This window comes from Melozone crissalis, unplaced genomic scaffold (genome assembly GCF_028551555.1).
Source record: "Melozone crissalis strain CALT ecotype California unplaced genomic scaffold, PUWL_Pcris_2 ptg000079l_1, whole genome shotgun sequence".
Lineage (NCBI taxonomy): Eukaryota > Metazoa > Chordata > Aves > Passeriformes > Passerellidae > Melozone > Melozone crissalis.
This window is the reverse complement of record NW_026535856.1, coordinates 4,249,256-4,271,292: the sequence shown is the minus strand read 5'-3', so window position 1 is coordinate 4,271,292 and position 22,037 is coordinate 4,249,256. Positions and strand designations below refer to the sequence as shown.

Sequence of the window (22,037 nt, the reverse complement as noted above, 5' to 3'; positions counted from 1 at the left end):
ATCCCCCAAGTCTCGGCCTTTCACCCCAGGTTTCCACTCCCTTCCATTGCGACCATTGACCTGAAAATCCCTCTGGGGCAGCCCTGAATCTGAACCCCTGGCCCCAAACCCGCGCTGGGGGCACCCAATCCTGAGGTTTTGGCACAAAAATTGGCACCAAGGATGAAGGGGTGGGGCCGAGAGTTGGGAATTTGGGGGAAAAGGGGGGAGATTTGGGGAAGGGCCAGTTCAGGGCTGGGACACAGGGACAGGAATGGGGTCAGTGGCTGGGGTGTGGGGAAGGGTCTGGGGAACCGGGACGGGTGAGGACATTGGGACATGGAGAGGATCCAACGATAAGCAGCAGCCTGATTATGGTAACCAATATCAGCACCCTTGGCACAGAAATAGGATCCGGAATCCTCGTCCTTGAGGTTGCTCATGGTCAGCATCACCGAGCTCTGCCCGTTGTCCCTGGAGATCGTGACCCGGCCCTTGACCGATGGTGCGTAGTGGGTGCTGGAACCATCCCTGTAGATTCCTGCGAGCTATTCCAGCCCCTGCCCGGGTCTCTGGCACACCCAGTACATGGTGAAACTGCCAAAACTGAACCCGGACCCTCGGCAGAGTAGGCGCGGGGACCCCCCGGGGGGCTGGAGGTCCCCCCCGCACTTCAGCAGTGTCACGGCCGCCCGGAGCCCTGCGGGACAAAGGGGAGGTGATGGAAATGAAAAACCTGATCCCTTGAATGTCTCATAGTGCATGTGGTCTGCTGGAAAACGTGATGGGACCCGCTGGGAGGAGGAGGGAGGATGATGAACTCCAAGGGTCCCAGTTTGGGGCCCAGAGTCAGGATTTGGGTTAAGGGTTGAGCTTTGGCCTCACCCCCATCTCCCCTTTGTCCCGCAGGGCTCCGGGCGGCCGTGACCTTGCTGGAGTGCGGGTGGGACCTCCAGCCCCCCGTGGGTTCCCTGTGCCTCCTCTGCCGAGGGTCCGGGTTCAGTTTTGGACAAGCCAGTCTGATGTGGATCCACTAGCGGCCTGGGCAGGGCCTGGAATACATTGCAGAGATTGATTATGATGGAGACACCAGATACCCGTCATTGTTCAGCAGTCGAGTCAGCATCTCCAGGGACAACGGGCAGAGCTCGGTGAGCTGAACATGAACAACCTCAAGGACGAGGATTCCGGATTCTATTTCTGTGCCAAAACTCCTGAGGGTTGTAATGCTGTTCTTGCTTATCGTAGTGACGCTGCTGGTGCTGGTTATGGAGCATGTAGCCCCCCCCCTTTGTTGCGTCCATAATTGTCGCCATACCCCAGACCCTCCCCCCAAATCCCAGCCCTCGTCCCCGCTCTCGGTGACTGAATTCGTGTCCCCAGCCCCGGGCCCAGCGCTGACCTTTGGGGCAGAGTTTGGGGGAAGATCAACGGCCAAGGGTTGGGGTTTGGGGCCGGAGAGGGGGAAGGGAAATGGGGAAATGGTCACGGGCTGGGTCAGGGGCTGGGAGCTGGGGAAGGGTCTGGGGAATGGGGACAGGGGGGGACACAGTGATAGGGAAGGGGTCAATACAGCAGGCATTGTTATCACCAGCATAACCAGCAAAACCCTTGGTGCAGAAATAGGATCCGGAATCCTCGTCCTTGAGGTTGTTCATGGTCAGCGTCACCGAGCTCTGCCCGTTGTCCCTGGAGATCCTGCACCGGCCCTGGACCGATGGCGCGTAGTAGATGTAGGAACCATCACTGTAGATGCCTGCGAGCCACTCCAGCCCCTGCCCGGGTCTCTGGCGGACCCAGCTCATGGGGTAACTCCCGAAATCAAACCCGGACCCTCGGCAGAGGAGGCGCAGGGAACCCCCGGGGGGCTGGAGGTCCCCCCCACATTCCAGTCGGTTCACGGCTGCCCGGAGCCCTGCAGGACAAAGAGGAGATGGGGAGGAGGAGCTGGATTGGTTATGGACCCAAAGTGGGCACCGCCATGCCAGAAAAAGGGTGTGGGATCCACCTGGGAGGGCCAGCAGGAGCTGCAGGAGGAGGATGGGGAGGTCCCAGGGTCCCAATTTGGGGCCAACATCAGGGTCTGCAGGCAAGAATCAACATTTGGGTGGATTTGTTCCCTCATCCCCATCTCCCCTTTGTCCCGCAGGGCTCTGGCTGGCCGTGTTCCTGCTGGAGTGCGGGGGGGCCCTCCAACCCCCCCGGGCTCCCCGCGCCTCCTCTGCAGAGGGTCCGGGTTCAATTTCAGGAGTTTCAGAAGGTTCTGGATGTGCCAGAGACCCGGGCGGGGGCTGGAAGACGTCGCAGTGATCAAGAATGATGGATCCAGCTATACCTACGCATTATCAGTGCAGGGCTGGTTCAGGATCTCCAGGGACAACGGGCAGAGCTCGGTGACGCTGACCATGAACAACCTCAAGGACGAGGATTCCGGTTCCTATTTCTGCGGGAAAGCTGCCTCTGATACTTGGGGTTCTGCTGCGGATGGTTCTGACCCCATCCCCATGGCTCTGTCCCCGCCCTGTCCAGGTTCCCCAGACCCTTCTCCCAAACTCTGCCCCTGACCCCATTTCTGACCCTATCTCCCAACCCTTCTCTGGCTCTGCCCCAAATTCTCCACTCTTGGCCGCAAAATTGACCGAAATCTTAACCCATGACCAGAAGTATCCACTTTCAGAATCAAGTTTTGGGGCACAAATTGGAGATTTGGGGTCAGGAGTTGTGGTTTGGGGTCAGCGGGTGAGAATTGGGGCCTAGGCAGAGCAAGGTTGGGATCAGTGGTCAAGAGCTGGGTGTGGGCTGGGGGTTTGGGGGAAGGGTCTGGGGAATGGGTACGGGGACACGGAGATGGGCACATCACGAGCACCGTCAATATAATCAGCAGGAGCAGCACCACGACCACAAGGAGCTTTGACACAGAAATAGGTTGCGGAATCCTCGTCCTTGAGGTTGTTCATGGTCAGCATCACCGAGCTCTGCCCGTTGTCCCTGGAGATTGTGACCCGGCCCTTGACCAATGGCGCGTACTCGGTGTAACCTCCAGTGTCACTGATCCTTGCGACGTACTCCAGCCCTCATCCAGGCCTCGGTCGATACCAGCCCATCCCAAAACTGCTAAAATCGAACCCGGACCCTCGGCATAGGACCCGCAGGGACCCCCTGGGGTGCTGGAGGTGCCCCCCGCACTCCAGCAGGGTCACAGCCGCCCGGAGCCCATCCCCAAATCCTCACCAATTTCACTCATAACTGCACTGGTTTGGTCCCAAACCTCCACCAGAATTTTTGGGTATCATGAAGTTACTCAAAAGCTGGAATTAAACTCAATATTGTCATTAATTAATTGGACACCTTCTCCTCAGGGTTCCACATTGATTTCCAACGCAATACCGCGTTAACAACACCCAAAACCCCCCAGGACCCCAGCCCCAGCACATCCCGGCCTTGGCCTTGAGGTCCCTCCTGCTCCTGGCCCTGCTGCCCCTGCTGCCCCTCCCAGGTGGGTCCCGCCCCTTTTTTCTGGAACACAAGCACCTTTTCCCCTTCTGGAGCAATCACATTTCTCATTTTTAATCATCTCCGCTTTGTCCCGCAGGGCTCCGGGCGGCCGTGACCCTGCTGGAGTGCGGGGGGGACCTCCAGCCCCGCGGGGGGTCCCTGCACCTCCTCTACCGAGGGTCCGAGTTCAGTTTTGGGAATTTTGACATGTCATGGATCCGCCAGAGACCCGGGCAGGGGCTGGAATTCGTCGCGTGGATCAGGAGCGATGGTTCCAGCACCATCTACGCGCCGTTGGTCAAGGGCCGGTTCACGATCTCCAAGGACAACGGGCAGAGCTCGGTGACGCTGACCATAAGCAACCTCAAGGGTGAGGATTCCGGATCCTATTTCTGTGCCAAAGTTGCTGGTGCTGCTTGGGCTGCTGGTGCTGTTTTTATTGACCTTTCCCGTGGTGGCAGCGCCCTTGCCTGAGCCCCTCTTGTCCCCAAATCTCAGAGCCTTTACCCAAATCTGAGCCCTTGACCTCATTCTTGACCCCTTTTCCCAGATCTCCCCTATTTCCACCAATGGTGACCCAAGACCCCAAACCCACAAACTGGTTCTGCCCCAAGCCCTCCTACTTTGGCCCCAAAACTCGCCCGATTCTGCCCCAAATCCCCACTTTGGGCTCCCAGCCACAGCCGCTGACCCAAACCTCACCCACTGTCCCCAAATCTCTACCCTTGGGGCACTTTTGGGGCACGAGGGGGAGATTTGGGGCTGAGAGTTGAGTTTGGGGCCAGAACCAGGGGTGTTTTGGGCCAATGGGCAGCGTTGGGGCAAAGGGGGCAGGGCTGGGACGAAGGGTCAGGGGTGGGTCAGGGGGGTTTAGGGAAGGGTCTGGAGACAGCTAGGGACAGGGACGGGGCTGAAACCCCAAGCACCAACCCAACCATCGGGAGTGAAACCAATGGCATGGGTGGCATTCCAGCCACCATAGGAATCCTTGGCACAGAAATAGGACCCGGAATCCTCGTCCGTGAGGTTGTTCATGGTCAGCACCACCGAGCTCTGCCCGTTATTCCTGGAGATCGTGAACCGACCCTGGACCGAATCTCCATAGTGGGTTTTGCCAACAGTGTTGATCTGTGCTACGAACGCCAGCGCCTGCCCGGGTCTCTGGCGGACCCAGCCCATCCCAAAACTGCCGAAATCGAACCTGGACCCTCGGCAGAGAAGGATCAGGGACCCCCCGGGGGGCTGGAGGTCCCCCCCGCACTCCAGCAGGGTCACCGCCGCCCAGAGCCCTGCGGGACAAAGGGGATGGAAAAGCTCAACCGTTGACCCACATCCTGACTCCTGGCCCCACATTGGGTCCCTTGGAGTTCATCATCCTCCTCCCAGGTTGGTCCAGTCCCGTTTTCCAGCAGACCACACCTGCTTTGAGGCCCTCAACCAATCAGGTTTCCCATCCCTATCTCCCTTTTTTCCCGCAGGACTCCGGGCGGCCGTGACCCTGGTGGAGTGCGGGGGGGAAATCCAACTCCCCGGGGGGTCCCTGCGCCTCCTCTGCCGAGGGTCCGGGTTTGATTTTGGGAGTGTTGCCATGCAGTGGGTCCGTCAGAGACCCGGGCAGGGGCTGGAGTGGCTCGCAGGGATCTGGGGCAATGGTGGAGACACCCGCTATGTGCCGTCTGTCACGGTTCGGTTCACAATCTCCAGGGACAATGGGCAGAGCTCGGTGACGCTGACCATGAACACCCTCAAGGACGAGGATTTCGGATCCTATTTCTGCACCAGGGGTGCTGATGGTTATGGTGCTGGTTGGGGTGCTGCAAATATTGTTTATGATTTTCTCCCTGTCCCCGTGCCGCAACCCTTCCCTCCACTCCTGACCCTTTGTCCCAACCTTGCCCTGCTCTGGCCCCAAATCTCAGCTCCTGGCCCCAAATCAGAGCTGGTTTCACCCTGAGCTCAGTCTCGGCCCTCAAATCCCACATTGCCCCACACTGGACCTGTTTTGGCCCAGAATTTCAGTGGTGGATCTGAGTCACAGACACAGACCAAATCTGGCCCATTTTCCCAAATCTCGACCATTTGCACCCAGGTTTGGGAACCTTGGCTGAGCGTTGGAGCCAAGAGCTGAGGTTTGGGGCGAAGAGCTGAGATTTGGGGCCGAGCCAGCTCAGAGCTGGGACACGGGGAAAGGAATGGGGTCCGGGGCTGGGGTGTGGGGAAGGGGCTGGGGAATGGGGACAGGTGGGGACACGGGGATGGGGATGAGGTTAACACCATCCACACCAGCAGCAGCACCCAATTATTATAGGCAGCCCTGGCACAGAAATAGGATCCGGAATCCTCGTCCTTGAGGTTGTTCATGGTCAGCGTCACCGAGCTCTGCCCGTTGTCCCTGGAGATCCTGAACCGGCCCTTGACGGATGGCGCATAGAAGGTGCTGCGACCACCACTGCTGATACTTCCAACCCATTCCAGCACCTGCCCGGGTCTCTGGCGGATCCAGCACATGACAAAACTGCCGTCATTGAACCCGGACCCTCGGCAGAGGAGGCGCAGGGAACCCTCAGGGGGCTGGAGGTCCCCCCCGCACTCCAGCAGGGTCACGGCCGCCCGGAGCCCTGGGGGACAAAGGGGAGATGGGGATGAGGCCAAAGCTAAACCCTTGACCCAAACCCCGACTTTTGGCCCAAAATTTTGACACTTCTGCCGCCATATCCTCTTCCTGGCTGCCCTCTCAAGTGGGTCCTGCCCCTTTTTCTGCAAGCCATGCCCCTTTTCCCCTTCTGGACCAATCCGATTTCTTGTTACCATAATCTCCCCTTTGTTCCGCAGGGCTCCGGGCGGCCGTGACCCTGCTGGAGTCTGGGGGGGACCTCCAGCCCCCCGGGGGGTCCCTGCGCCCCCTCTGGTGAGGGTCCGGGTTTGATTTTGGGAGTTTTGCCATGAACTGGGTCCGCAAGAGACCCGGGCAGGGGCTGGAATGGGTCACGGGCATCAGACACCGTGGTTCTTACACCGGGTACGCGCCGTCAGTCCAGGGTCGGTTCACGATCTCCAGGGACAATGGGCAGAGCTCGGTGACGCTGACCATGAACAACCTCAATTTCGAGGATTCCGCCACGTATTTCTGTGCCAAATCTGATGATGGTGATGGTGGTGGTGGTGGTTTTATTGACAATGCCCAAGCTGTCCCTATGCCCGTGTCCCCCCCGTCCCCGTTGCCCAGACCCTTCCCCCAAACCCCCAGCCCACACCCAGCCCTTGACCATCGATCCCAACCTTGCTCTGCCTCGGTCCCAATTCTCACCCGCTGACCCCAAACCACAACTCCCGACCCCAAATCTCCCCTTTGTGCCCTAAAACTTTGCCCTGAAGGTCGGGGTTTGAGGCCCAGGGTCCTGATTTTGGTCAGAATTGGGGATTCGTGTCAGCAGCTGTGGCTGGGAGAACAAAGTGGGGTTTTTGGGCAGAATTGGGTGATTTTCGTGCAAACTTTATTGGGTTTGGGGCAGAACCCGATTGGGGGTTTTGCCTCCGTGGTTGGCGTTGGTGGAACTGGGGGAGATCTGGGACCAAGGGTGAAGAATGGGGTCAAGGGCTGAGATTTGGTGGAAGGGTCTGGGGCCTGGGGGCAGGAGGGGACCCAGTCAAGGGGAAGGGGCAAAGAGCAGAGACATCATTACCCCAACTGGCACCAGCAGCCTTGGCGCAGAAATAGGATCCGGAATCCTCGTCCTTGAGGTTGTTCATGGTCAGCGTCACCGAGCTCTGCCCGTTGTCCCTGGAGACCCTAAACCGGCCCTTGACCAAACCCGCGTACTCCGTGTAACCACCACTGCTGATCCCTGCGAGCCACTCCAGCCCCTGCCCGGCTCTCTGATGGATCCAGAACATTCCAAAACTCCCAAAACTGAACCCGGACCCTCGGCAGAGGAGGCGCAGGGACCCCCCAGGGGACTGGAGGTCCCCCCCGCACTCAAGCAGGGTCACTGCCGCTCCCCCATCCCTAAACCTTCACCGGTTTTGCCCCCAATTCCCTTTCTTTGTCCCCAAATCTCCAACAGATGTATCCTGAATGGTAAAGTGCCTTAAACCGTGCAATTAGTCCCAATCCACCCATTCAATAATTGGGCACCTTCGCCTGACTTTTGCATCACCTCATCCCCATCTCCCCTTTGTCCCGCAGGGCTCCGGGCGGCCGTGACCCTGCTGGAGTGCGGGGGGGACCTCCAGGCCCCCGGGGGTTCCCTGCACCTCTTCTGCCGAGGGTCTGGCTTCGATTTCGGGGATTCCACCCTGTACTGGGTGCGCCAGAGACCCAGGCAGGGGCTGGGATACATTGGAGCGATCAAGTAAGACGGTTCCAGCACCAGCTACGCGCCATCGGTCAAGGGCCGGGTCACGATCTCCAGGGACAACGGGCAGAGCTCGGTGACGCTGACCCTGAACAACCTCAAGGACGAGGATTCCGGATTCTATTTCTGTGCCAAAACTCCTGAGGGTTGTAATGCTGTTCTTGCTTATCGTAGTGACGCTGCTGGTGCTGGTTATGGAGCATGTAGCCCCCCCCCTTTGTTGCGTCCATAATTGTCGCCATACCCCAGACCCTCCCCCCAAATCCCAGCCCTCGTCCCCGCTCTCGGTGACTGAATTCGTGTCCCCAGCCCCGGGCCCAGCGCTGACCTTTGGGGCAGAGTTTGGGGGAAGATCAACGGCCAAGGGTTGGGGTTTGGGGCCGGAGAGGGGGAAGGGAAATGGGGAAATGGTCACGGGCTGGGTCAGGGGCTGGGAGCTGGGGAAGGGTCTGGGGAATGGGGACAGGGGGGGACACAGTGATAGGGAAGGGGTCAATACAGCAGGCATTGTTATCACCAGCATAACCAGCAAAACCCTTGGTGCAGAAATAGGATCCGGAATCCTCGTCCTTGAGGTTGTTCATGGTCAGCGTCACCGAGCTCTGCCCGTTGTCCCTGGAGATCCTGCACCAGCCCTGGACCGATGGCGCGTAGTAGATGTAGGAACCATCACTGTAGATGCCTGCGAGCCACTCCAGCCCCTGCCCGGGTCTCTGGCGGACCCAGCTCATGGGGTAACTCCCGAAATCAAACCCGGACCCTCGGCAGAGGAGGCGCAGGGAACCCCCGGGGGGCTGGAGGTCCCCCCCACATTCCAGTCGGTTCACGGCTGCCCGGAGCCCTGCAGGACAAAGAGGAGATGGGGAGGAGGAGCTGGATTGGTTATGGACCCAAAGTGGGCACCGCCATGCCAGAAAAAGGGTGTGGGATCCACCTGGGAGGGCCAGCAGGAGCTGCAGGAGGAGGATGGGGAGGTCCCAGGGTCCCAATTTGGGGCCAACATCAGGGTCTGCAGGCAAGAATCAACATTTGGGTGGATTTGTTCCCTCATCCCCATCTCCCCTTTGTCCCGCAGGGCTCTGGCTGGCCGTGTTCCTGCTGGAGTGCGGGGGGGCCCTCCAACCCCCCCGGGCTCCCCGCGCCTCCTCTGCAGAGGGTCCGGGTTCAATTTCAGGAGTTTCAGAAGGTTCTGGATGTGCCAGATACCCGGGCGGGGGCTGGAAGACGTCGCAGTGATCAAGAATGATGGATCCAGCTATACCTACGCATTATCAGTGCAGGGCTGGTTCAGGATCTCCAGGGACAACGGGCAGAGCTCGGTGACGCTGACCATGAACAACCTCAAGGACGAGGATTCCGGTTCCTATTTCTGCGGGAAAGCTGCCTTTGATACTTGGGGTTCTGCTGCGGATGGTTCTGACCCCATCCCCATGGCTCTGTCCCCGCCCTGTCCAGGTTCCCCAGACCCTTCTCCCAAACTCTGCCCCTGACCCCATTTCTGACCCTATCTCCCAACCCTTCTCTGGCTCTGCCCCAAATTCTCCACTCTTGGCCGCAAAATTGACCGAAATCTTAACCCATGACCAGAAGTATCCACTTTCAGAATCAAGTTTTGGGGCACAAATTGGAGATTTGGGGTCAGGAGTTGTGGTTTGGGGTCAGCGGGTGAGAATTGGGGCCTAGGCAGAGCAAGGTTGGGATCAGTGGTCAAGAGCTGGGTGTGGGCTGGGGGTTTGGGGGAAGGGTCTGGGGAATGGGTACGGGGACACGGAGATGGGCACATCACGAGCACCGTCAATATAATCAGCAGGAGCAGCACCACGACCACAAGGAGCTTTGACACAGAAATAGGTTGCGGAATCCTCGTCCTTGAGGTTGTTCATGGTCAGCATCACCGAGCTCTGCCCGTTGTCCCTGGAGATTGTGACCCGGCCCTTGACCAATGGCGCGTACTCGGTGTAACCTCCAGTGTCACTGATCCTTGCGACGTACTCCAGCCCTCATCCAGGCCTCGGTCGATACCAGCCCATCCCAAAACTGCTAAAATCGAACCCGGACCCTCGGCATAGGACCCGCAGGGACCCCCTGGGGTGCTGGAGGTGCCCCCCGCACTCCAGCAGGGTCACAGCCGCCCGGAGCCCATCCCCAAATCCTCACCAATTTCACTCATAACTGCACTGGTTTGGTCCCAAACCTCCACCAGAATTTTTGGGTATCATGAAGTTACTCAAAAGCTGGAATTAAACTCAATATTGTCATTAATTAATTGGACACCTTCTCCTCAGGGTTCCACATTGATTTCCAACGCAATACCGCGTTAACAACACCCAAAACCCCCCAGGACCCCAGCCCCAGCACATCCCGGCCTTGGCCTTGAGGTCCCTCCTGCTCCTGGCCCTGCTGCCCCTGCTGCCCCTCCCAGGTGGGTCCCGCCCCTTTTTTCTGGAACACAAGCACCTTTTCCCCTTCTGGAGCAATCACATTTCTCATTTTTAATCATCTCCGCTTTGTCCCGCAGGGCTCCGGGCGGCCGTGACCCTGCTGGAGTGCGGGGGGGACCTCCAGCCCCGCGGGGGGTCCCTGCACCTCCTCTACCGAGGGTCCGAGTTCAGTTTTGGGAATTTTGACATGTCATGGATCCGCCAGAGACCCGGGCAGGGGCTGGAATTCGTCGCGTGGATCAGGAGCGATGGTTCCAGCACCATCTACGCGCCGTTGGTCAAGGGCCGGTTCACGATCTCCAAGGACAACGGGCAGAGCTCGGTGACGCTGACCATAAGCAACCTCAAGGGTGAGGATTCCGGATCCTATTTCTGTGCCAAAGTTGCTGGTGCTGCTTGGGCTGCTGGTGCTGTTTTTATTGACCTTTCCCGTGGTGGCAGCGCCCTTGCCTGAGCCCCTCTTGTCCCCAAATCTCAGAGCCTTTACCCAAATCTGAGCCCTTGACCTCATTCTTGACCCCTTTTCCCAGATCTCCCCTATTTCCACCAATGGTGACCCAAGACCCCAAACCCACAAACTGGTTCTGCCCCAAGCCCTCCTACTTTGGCCCCAAAACTCGCCCGATTCTGCCCCAAATCCCCACTTTGGGCTCCCAGCCACAGCCGCTGACCCAAACCTCACCCACTGTCCCCAAATCTCTACCCTTGGGGCACTTTTGGGGCACGAGGGGGAGATTTGGGGCTGAGAGTTGAGTTTGGGGCCAGAACCAGGGGTGTTTTGGGCCAATGGGCAGCGTTGGGGCAAAGGGGGCAGGGCTGGGACGAAGGGTCAGGGGTGGGTCAGGGGGGTTTAGGGAAGGGTCTGGAGACAGCTAGGGACAGGGACGGGGCTGAAACCCCAAGCACCAACCCAACCATCGGGAGTGAAACCAATGGCATGGGTGGCATTCCAGCCACCATAGGAATCCTTGGCACAGAAATAGGACCCGGAATCCTCGTCCGTGAGGTTGTTCATGGTCAGCACCACCGAGCTCTGCCCGTTATTCCTGGAGATCGTGAACCGACCCTGGACCGAATCTCCATAGTGGGTTTTGCCAACAGTGTTGATCTGTGCTACGAACGCCAGCGCCTGCCCGGGTCTCTGGCGGACCCAGCCCATCCCAAAACTGCCGAAATCGAACCTGGACCCTCGGCAGAGAAGGATCAGGGACCCCCCGGGGGGCTGGAGGTCCCCCCCGCACTCCAGCAGGGTCACCGCCGCCCAGAGCCCTGCGGGACAAAGGGGATGGAAAAGCTCAACCGTTGACCCACATCCTGACTCCTGGCCCCACATTGGGTCCCTTGGAGTTCATCATCCTCCTCCCAGGTTGGTCCAGTCCCGTTTTCCAGCAGACCACACCTGCTTTGAGGCCCTCAACCAATCAGGTTTCCCATCCCTATCTCCCTTTTTTCCCGCAGGACTCCGGGCGGCCGTGACCCTGGTGGAGTGCGGGGGGGAAATCCAACTCCCCGGGGGGTCCCTGCGCCTCCTCTGCCGAGGGTCCGGGTTTGATTTTGGGAGTGTTGCCATGCAGTGGGTCCGTCAGAGACCCGGGCAGGGGCTGGAGTGGCTCGCAGGGATCTGGGGCAATGGTGGAGACACCCGCTATGCGCCGTCTGTCACGGTTCGGTTCACAATCTCCAGGGACAATGGGCAGAGCTCGGTGACGCTGACCATGAACACCCTCAAGGACGAGGATTTCGGATCCTATTTCTGCACCAGGGGTGCTGATGGTTATGGTGCTGGTTGGGGTGCTGCAAATATTGTTTATGATTTTCTCCCTGTCCCCGTGCCGCAACCCTTCCCTCCACTCCTGACCCTTTGTCCCAACCTTGCCCTGCTCTGGCCCCAAATCTCAGCTCCTGGCCCCAAATCAGAGCTGGTTTCACCCTGAGCTCAGTCTCGGCCCTCAAATCCCACATTGCCCCACACTGGACCTGTTTTGGCCCAGAATTTCAGTGGTGGATCTGAGTCACAGACACAGACCAAATCTGGCCCATTTTCCCAAATCTCGACCATTTGCACCCAGGTTTGGGAACCTTGGCTGAGCGTTGGAGCCAAGAGCTGAGGTTTGGGGCGAAGAGCTGAGATTTGGGGCCGAGCCAGCTCAGAGCTGGGACACGGGGAAAGGAATGGGGTCCGGGGCTGGGGTGTGGGGAAGGGGCTGGGGAATGGGGACAGGTGGGGACACGGGGATGGGGATGAGGTTAACACCATCCACACCAGCAGCAGCACCCAATTATTATAGGCAGCCCTGGCACAGAAATAGGATCCGGAATCCTCGTCCTTGAGGTTGTTCATGGTCAGCGTCACCGAGCTCTGCCCGTTGTCCCTGGAGATCCTGAACCGGCCCTTGACGGATGGCGCATAGAAGGTGCTGCGACCACCACTGCTGATACTTCCAACCCATTCCAGCACCTGCCCGGGTCTCTGGCGGATCCAGCACATGACAAAACTGCCGTCATTGAACCCGGACCCTCGGCAGAGGAGGCGCAGGGAACCCTCAGGGGGCTGGAGGTCCCCCCCGCACTCCAGCAGGGTCACGGCCGCCCGGAGCCCTGGGGGACAAAGGGGAGATGGGGATGAGGCCAAAGCTAAACCCTTGACCCAAACCCCGACTTTTGGCCCAAAATTTTGACACTTCTGCCGCCATATCCTCTTCCTGGCTGCCCTCTCAAGTGGGTCCTGCCCCTTTTTCTGCAAGCCATGCCCCTTTTCCCCTTCTGGACCAATCCGATTTCTTGTTACCATAATCTCCCCTTTGTTCCGCAGGGCTCCGGGCGGCCGTGACCCTGCTGGAGTCTGGGGGGGACCTCCAGCCCCCCGGGGGGTCCCTGCGCCCCCTCTGGTGAGGGTCCGGGTTTGATTTTGGGAGTTTTGCCATGAACTGGGTCCGCAAGAGACCCGGGCAGGGGCTGGAATGGGTCACGGGCATCAGACACCGTGGTTCTTACACCGGGTACGCGCCGTCAGTCCAGGGTCGGTTCACGATCTCCAGGGACAATGGGCAGAGCTCGGTGACGCTGACCATGAACAACCTCAATTTCGAGGATTCCGCCACGTATTTCTGTGCCAAATCTGATGATGGTGATGGTGGTGGTGGTGGTTTTATTGACAATGCCCAAGCTGTCCCTATGCCCGTGTCCCCCCCGTCCCCGTTGCCCAGACCCTTCCCCCAAACCCCCAGCCCACACCCAGCCCTTGACCATCGATCCCAACCTTGCTCTGCCTCGGTCCCAATTCTCACCCGCTGACCCCAAACCACAACTCCCGACCCCAAATCTCCCCTTTGTGCCCTAAAACTTTGCCCTGAAGGTCGGGGTTTGAGGCCCAGGGTCCTGATTTTGGTCAGAATTGGGGATTCGTGTCAGCAGCTGTGGCTGGGAGAACAAAGTGGGGTTTTTGGGCAGAATTGGGTGATTTTCGTGCAAACTTTATTGGGTTTGGGGCAGAACCCGATTGGGGGTTTTGCCTCCGTGGTTGGCGTTGGTGGAACTGGGGGAGATCTGGGACCAAGGGTGAAGAATGGGGTCAAGGGCTGAGATTTGGTGGAAGGGTCTGGGGCCTGGGGGCAGGAGGGGACCCAGTCAAGGGGAAGGGGCAAAGAGCAGAGACATCATTACCCCAACTGGCACCAGCAGCCTTGGCGCAGAAATAGGATCCGGAATCCTCGTCCTTGAGGTTGTTCATGGTCAGCGTCACCGAGCTCTGCCCGTTGTCCCTGGAGACCCTAAACCGGCCCTTGACCAAACCCGCGTACTCCGTGTAACCACCACTGCTGATCCCTGCGAGCCACTCCAGCCCCTGCCCGGCTCTCTGATGGATCCAGAACATTCCAAAACTCCCAAAACTGAACCCGGACCCTCGGCAGAGGAGGCGCAGGGACCCCCCAGGGGGCTGGAGGTCCCCCCCGCACTCCAGCTGGGTCACAGCATCTGACTCCATTATGCAGAATGTTGAACAATTGCTCTATTAAATCTCTACTATATTACATTAATATTGTATTTTATTACATTGATACAATATTATATCTCATTATTACTATATTACATCTCATTTATAATATATTATATCTCATTAATACTACATTATGTCTCATTAATTCTATATTATAACTTATTAATACTATATTATATCTCATTAATACTATATTACATCTCTTTAATGCTATATTACATCTCGTTAAAGGAATATTTCATCTCATTAATACTATAGTATATCTCATTAATACTATATTATATCTCATTAATGCTATATTACATCTATACTAAAGATATACTAAAATATTCCGTATAAAAGAGACGGAAAAATCCTAAAGAATCCCCGTGAGAGTTTGACAGAGCCAGGTCACGGCGTGGAGCCCATTGGCCAAGGAAACAAAACAATCTGCAGCAGAACCCAAATGATGAATCCCTGGAGGGGAACAATCCCCCTGACACTTTCCACACACGCAGAAACAGCAGGAGCAGCGAGGAGAGATGGGAATTGTTTCCTCTTCATCTTCTCTCTGTGCTGCTCCAGGAAAAATCCTGTGACAGAAAGAGAGAGACAGAGAGAGAGAGGGAGAGAGAGAGAGAGACAGAGAGACAGAGGGAATGGTGTCTGACTCTGTGCTGGGAATGAGAATGGCACAGCTGGGCCTGGTGGCCATCTCCCCTTTGTCCCGCAGGGCTCCGGACGGCCGTGACCCTGCTGGAGTGCGGGGGGCACCTCCAGCCCCCCGGGGGGTCCCTGTGCCTCCTCTGCCGAGGGTCCGGGTTAAATTTCGGGAGTTTCTCCATGTTCTGGGTGCGCCAGAGAGCCTAGCAGGGGCTGGAATTCGTGGCAGGGATCAAGGACAAAGGTGGCTGCATCGCCTACGCGCCATCGGTCAAGGGCCGGTCCAGGATCTCCAGGGACAACGGGCAGAGCTCGGTGATGCTGACCATGAACAACCTCAAGGACGAGGATTCCGGATCCTATTTCTGTGCCAAATGCGTTGTTGGTGGTTGTGCCTATAGTGATGGTACTGTTGGTGTGGCATTTATTGCTGGTTCTGATCTTGGTCCCAAATCCCTCCACTTTGTTCCCAAATATCCCATATTCCTCTGATCTCTCCACCAAATCTCAGGCCTTTTCATCAAATCTCGGCCATTTAACCCCAAACTCCGCCCCTGCTGCCCCAGCCCCTGAATTTCTCCCAGTTTTTCCCATTCCACCCAAATCTCCCCCAGCTCTCAAGACCTGGTTGGAGCAGGCCTGAACTGGACCCCAGGGGTGAAGGTTTGGGGCCAATGGTTGAGTTTTGGGGCAGGAGCAGGGCAGGGTTTTGGGTCAGTGCTGACCATTGTGGCAAATGGAGACAAAGGGTGAAGGGCTGGGTCAATGGGTGAGGTTTGGGATGAAAAGCTGAACTCTGGGGACTCAATGATGGGAGTGGGATGAAAGGCAGGAGCGTGAGACCATCAAGGGCATCGTCACCATTACCACCAGCACCATAACCATCAGCAGCCCTGGCACAGAAAAGGGATCCGGAACCCTCGTCCATGAGGTAGTTCATGGTTAACGTCACCGAGCTCTGCCCGTTTTCCCTGGAGATCCTGAACCGGCCCTTGACCGATGGCGCGTAGTAAGTGGCTCCGTCAATGTTTATGTATGCCACAAATTCCAGCCCCTGCCCGTGGCTCTGGCGCACCCAGTTCATGGCAAAACTCCTGAAACTGAACCCGGACCCGGGGCAGAGGAGGCGCAGGGACCCCCCGGGGGGCTGGAGGTCCCCCCCGCACTCCAGCAGGGTCACGGCTGCTGGAGCCCTGTGGGATAAAGGGGAGATGGGGATGAGGGTATGGATTGGCTTTGCGGTCAATGTTGGCGCTGCCATTCCAGAAAAAGGGTGTGGGATCCACCCGGGATGACTAGCAGGAGTTGCAGGAGGAAGATGGTGAGGTCCAAGGGTCCCAATTTTTGGGCAACATCAGAATGTGCATGCAAGAATCAACATTTGGGTGGATGTTTTCCTTCATCCCCATCTCCCCTTTGTCCTGCAGGGCTCCGGGTGGCCGTGACCCTGCTGGAGTGCGGGGGGGAAATCCAACTCCCCGGGGGGTCCCTGCGCCTCCTCTGCCTAGGGTCCGGGTTTGATTTTGGGAGTGTTGACCTGTTCTGGATCCGCCAGAGACCCGGGCAGGGGTTGCAATACGTCGCAAGGATCTACTACACTGGAGGTTACACCGACTACACGCCGTCGGTCAAGGGCCGGTTCACGATCTGCAGGGACAACGGGCAGAGCTCGGTGACGCTGACCATGAACAACCTCAAGGACGACGATTCTGCCGTTTATTTCTGTGCCAAATTTTACAGCAGTGGTTGTGGTAGTGGTGGTGCTGCTTATGGTCTTGATGGTGGTTGTGGTCCCAAACCCTCTCCTCTCCCTTCCCAAAGATCTCAGAATTCTCTAATCCTTCCCTAAAATCCCCACCCCTGTTTTTCAAATCTTGACCATTTCCCCCTAAACTCCACCCCTGCTGCCCCAGCTTTTGGTTTCCCCCAATTTACCCATTTCTCTCCAATCTCCCCTAGTTCCCCTCCGTCCTAGTGCGGAACGGGGATCGCTCCAGGCCCCTTTGCACACAAAGCTTTTTGTGCAGCCGGTGCTCTGCCGCAGCACCCCGAGGCTGAGCTGCCCTCTGCCAAACACAGATGTTCACAATGACCAAAACCAGGAACTTTCTGTTTCCTTCCCTGCCCCGGCTGGGCCCCGGCAGCTGCCAGGGAGGAAGTGGGGGGAGGCTGCGGAGCCCCAAAATCATGGCATCTTCTTCTCCCTCCCTCCCTCCCTCGCTCCCACCTGGGGCTTCACTTCTCCCTCAGCAGCCGCGGTGTCTGGGGCTGCTCCTTGGGGCTGGGCTGGAATCCTCTCTGGGAGCTATGGAGAAAAAACCCGTTTTTGTTCCCAAATACGCCTGAAATTTTGGAGAGATGAAATTGTTGAAAGTGATCTCGAGCCAAGGGCTCCATGCTGTGAGCAGCAGATGGGTGCAAGGGTGGAGTCACCTGGAACGTTCCATCGGTCAAGGGTCGGGTCAGCATGGCCAAGGACAGCGGGCTGACCTCGGTGACGCTGGCCATGTGTGACCACAGGGGAGAGGTCTGGGGACAGCTGAGGACACGGTGATGAGGACAGGGCCAAAAGCACCGGCAGTGCCAGCATTGCCACCAGAAATTCGCTTGGCACAGAAATACGATCTGGAATCCTCGTCCTTGAGGTTGTTCATGGTCAGCGTCACCGAGCTCTGCCCGTTGTCCCTGGAGATCCTGAACCGGCCCTTGACCGACGGTGCGTAGAAGGTGTTGACACCATCAGCATTGATCCCAGCAACGAATTCCAGCGCCTGCCCGGGTCTCTGGCGGATCCAGTACATTCCGTAATTCCCAAAATCAAACCCGGACCCTAGGCAGAGGAGGCGCAGGGAACCCCCGGGGGGCTGGAGGTCCCCCCCGCACTCCAGCTGGGTCACGGCTGCCCGGAGCCCTGCGGGACAAAGGGGAGATGGGGATGAGAAACCTGATTGGCTGTAGGCCTCAAAGTGGGTTTGTCAAACTGGAAAATGGGGCGGGACCCATCTGAGGGGCAGCAGGAGAAGGACAACTAGGATGGGGTGGTCCAAAGGTCCCAGTTTGGGGCCAAGAGTCAGGATTTGGGTCAATGTTCAGCTTTGGCCTCATCCCCATTTCCCCTTTTTCCTGCAGGGCTCCGGGCGGCCGTGACCCTGCTGGAGTGCGGGGGGGAACTCCAGCCCCCCGGGGGGTCCCTGCGCCTCCTCTGCCGAGGGGCCGGGTTCGATTTCAGAAATTATGGAATGTTCTGGATTCGCCAGAAATCTGGGAAGGTCCTGGAATACCTCGCAAGTATCAATGGGGTTGGCACCACCCACCACGCGCCATCAATCAATGGTCGGTTCACGATCTCCAGGGACAACGGGCAGAGCTCGGTGATGCTGATCATGAACAACCTCAAGGACGAGTATTGCGCCATTTATTTCTGCGCCAAACGTAGCAATAATGATTATGGTTTTTCTGGTCCTGGTCTTATTGGCGAAAATTCTGTCAGCGGGCCACCCCCATGTTGGTCAAAAAATGTCTCCAATGCCCAGCCATCCTTCCCCGGCATCCCAGCCGTTTGTGTCAAATCTTCCCTACTTTCCCCCAAACTTTGCCCCATCCTTCCCCTAGTCTCGATTGTCTCCCCAGTTTTGCCCATTTCACCAAAATCTCACCAAGCTCCCCAGGCCCTGATCGGAAAAGGCCTGACCTGGAGGCCAGGGGTGAAGGTTTGGGGCCAATGGTTGAGTTTTGGGGCAGGAGCAGAGGAGGGTTTGGGGTCAGTGCTGACCCTTGGGGCAAATTGGGGAGATTTGGGACAAAGGGTCAAGGTCTGAGGTTTGGGGGAAAGGTCTGGTTTTGGGAGAGGAGGGAACTCAAAATTGAGGACTCAGAAAAAACCACCGTGACCAACATCACTATCAATGAATTTACCAGCAGCAGGACCACAACAACCATCCCAGCTTTTGGCACAGATATAGGTGGCGGAATCCTCGTCCTTGTGGTTGTTCGTGGTCAGCGTCACCGAGCTCTGCCCGTTGTCCCTGGAGATCTTGAACCGACTCTGGACTGACGGCGCGTAGTAGATGGTGCCACCAGTGTTGCTGATATAGGCGACCCATTCCAGCCCCTGCCCGGGTCTCTGGCAGACCCATTGTAGGGCAAAACCACCAAAACTGAACCGGGATCCTTGGCACAGCAACGTCAGGGACCACCCGGGGGGCTGGAGGTCTCCTCCGGACTCCAACAGGGTCACGGCCGCCCGGAGCCCTGCGGGAAAAAGAGGAGATGGGGATGAGAAACCTGATCGTTCAGGGCCGCAAACTGGAGGGTCAAGCTTGATAAAGTATCGAGACAAACCTGGGAGGAGGATGATGAACCTCCAGGGTCCGAGTTTGGGGCCAAGGGTCAGGATTTGGGTCAGTGTTTGAGCTTTGGCCTGATGCCCATCTGGCCTTTGTCCCGCAGGGCTCCGGGCGGCCGTGACGCACCTGGAGTGCGGGGGGGACCTCCAGCACCCCGGGGGGGTCCCTGCGCCTCCTCTGCCGAGGGTCTGGGGTCAGTTTTGGTAGTTTTGGGATGGGCTGGTATCGCCAGAGACCCGGGCAGGGGATGGAGGACATTGCAGATAACAGTAATGTTGGCAGCACCTGGTACGCACCATCGGTCACGGGCCGGTTCAGGATCTCCAGGGACAACGGGCAGAGCTCGGTGGTGCTGACTGTGAACAACCTCAAAGTCGAAGATTCCGCCATCTATTTCTGTGGGAAATCTGTCAATACTGGTGCTCCTGTTGCTGTTGCTCATGGGGACCTTCCCAGTGATTGCCCCACACCAAACACAGCACCCCAACTTTTCCCCGTTCGTCAGACTCTTCCCTAGCTCCCAGCCCCGGACCCCGCCCGTGACCATTTCTGCCTTTTCCTTTCCCCTCTCCGTACCCAAAACCCCAACCCTTGGCCATTGATCTTCCCCCAAACTCTGCCGCAAAGTTCAGCGCTGGGCCCGGGGCTGGGGACACAAATTCAGTCCCCTAGAGCGGAGACGAGGGCTGGGATCTGGGGGAGGGTCTGGGGAATGGTGACATTTGCGGACACAGCCATGGTGGTGGTGCCAATCCCACAGGCCTCAATATCATCGGCGTCATCATCAGCACCCCTGGCACAGAAATAGGATTCGGAATCCTCGTCCTTGAGGTTGTTCAAGGTCAGCGTCACCGAGCTCTGCCCGTTGTTCCTGGAGATCCTGAACCGTCCCTGCACCGACGTCTTGTACCAGGCGTGGGCACCGCTAGCGTCGATCAGCGCCAGCAATTCCAGCTCCTGCCCGGGCCTCTGGCGGGTCCAGGTGATGGAGTGAGCCCCGAAACTGAACCCGGACCCTTGGCAGAGGAGGGGCAGGGAGCCCCCGGGGGGCTGGAGGTCCCCCCCCGCACTCCAGCAGGGTCACGGCCGCCCGGAGCCCTGCGGGACAAAGGGGAGATGGGGCTGAGTAGATGCAAAAGTCAGAAGAGCTGTCAGAATAATTAATGGATGGATTGGGGCTAATTGCAGGGGTGAAGGCACTTTACCATTCAGGATACCTCTGTTGGATGTCTGGGGACAAACAAAGGGAATTGGTGGCAAAACCACTGAAGGTTTGGGGATGGGGGCGCGGCCCTGACCCTGCTGGAGTGCGGGGGGAAACTCCACACCCCCGGGGGGTCCCTGCGCCTCCTCTGCCGAGGGTCCGGGTTGAGTTTTGGCAGTTCCACCATGTACTGGATCCGCCAGAGACCCCGGCATGGGCTGGAGTGGCTGGCGGGGATCACCAGTGGTGGCACCACCGCCTACACGTCGGCTGTCAAGGGCCGGGTCACGATCTCCAGGGACAACGGGCAGAACTCAGTGACGCTGACCATGAACAACCTCAGGGACGAGGATTCCGGATGTGATTTGTGTGCCAAATCTGTTGATGATGGTAGTGGCTGTGAGACTGTTGCCTATCGTGTTGACCCCATGTCCTTTAGCAGAATCCACAGAGATTGCGCGAGCTCCAGGGAGGATTGAGACGTAACAGCAGGAACTGGTCAGTCATGACGGAACAGCAAAATAATCTCCTGTCTTTTGCCCACTGCCCCACATCTTCTCTCTGTAACCCCATTTGTGTCTTCTCCCTGACCCTCACTGTTGGACAGGTTTGGATCCCCCTCTACCCTATAAAAGGGGCTGGTTTAGCCCATCTGACAGGAGAAGAGCTGTCGCTGGAACCCCTCACAGATCCCTCAATGAACCATGGCTGTGGAGCCGCCAGGACCTCTCCTTGTCCTCTCTGTCCGTCTGTTTCTGACCCAGCCAAAGGTGCCCCAGAGAGTGAGCAAAGAGCTGAGATCCTGAGAGCTGAGAATCCCTAACGAGCTGAAATCCTGAGAGCTGATAATCAATAAAAGAGCTGGAATCCTGAGAGAGCTGATAATCAATAAAAGAGCTGTAATCCTGAGAGCTGAGAATCACTAAAGAGCTGAAGTCACTGAGCTTGCTGAGATGGTGGCATCTCTGAGCTGATTGGCTGTTCGGGAACTCTGTCGCCCAGAGTTATCCAGATCGGCCAGCATGGCACGGGGATCAGCCCAAATCAGATATCTGGGTCTTATCAGGGTTGGGACAAAGGGGCAGGAACGGGGTCAGGGCTTGGGGTTTGTGGGAAGGGCCTGGGGAATGGGGACAGGAGGGGAGCAAGGGCACGGAGACGGGGACAAAATTATAAGTTTCAGCATAAGCCTAATTATCACCATAAGCACGTTTGGCACAGAAATAGGTGGCGGAATCCTCGTCCTTGAGGTTGTTCATGGTCAGCGCCACCGAGCTCTGCCCATTGTCCCTGGAGATAGTGAACCAGCCCTTGACTGAGGGCACGTAGTAGGTGTCAGCACCATCGTACCTGACCCCCACGACCCACTCCAGCCCCTGCCCGGGACACTGTCAAGCCCATTCAATTTCAAAACCCCCAAAATTGAACTCAGACCCTCGGCAGAGGAGGCGCAGGGACCCCCCGGGGGACTGGAGGTCCCTCCCACACTCCAGCAGGGTCACGGCCGCCCGGAGCCCTGCGGGACAAAGGGGAGATGGGGATGAGAAACCTGATTGGTGAAGAGAGCCCTAGTTGGCC

General features: G+C 57.9%; 1 protein-coding gene and 1 gene segment (V, D, J or C); one reads left to right on the top strand and one right to left on the bottom strand.

The window, feature by feature from the left end:
- Positions 1–1,876: 1,876 nt before the first annotated feature.
- LOC128946258 (immunoglobulin alpha-2 heavy chain-like) lies at positions 1,877–19,697 on the bottom strand. Its single transcript, XM_054290093.1, has 4 exons — positions 19,552–19,697; positions 18,805–18,994; positions 17,447–17,791; positions 1,877–1,894 (listed from the first exon to the last, which is right to left on the bottom strand). The coding sequence occupies exons 1-4, from the start codon at positions 19,695–19,697 to the stop codon at positions 1,877–1,879; spliced, it is 699 nt and encodes a 232-aa protein (XP_054146068.1).
- Positions 19,698–20,551: 854 nt separating this feature from the next.
- Positions 20,552–20,938, top strand: LOC128946257 (Ig heavy chain V region 914-like; the record flags this gene model as incomplete). The annotated part of the segment is given in 1 exon segment: positions 20,552–20,938. A coding segment is annotated over 1 exon segment (387 nt), but the record flags the coding sequence as incomplete, so codon positions are not given.
- Between the last annotated feature and the right edge of the window lie 1,099 nt (positions 20,939–22,037).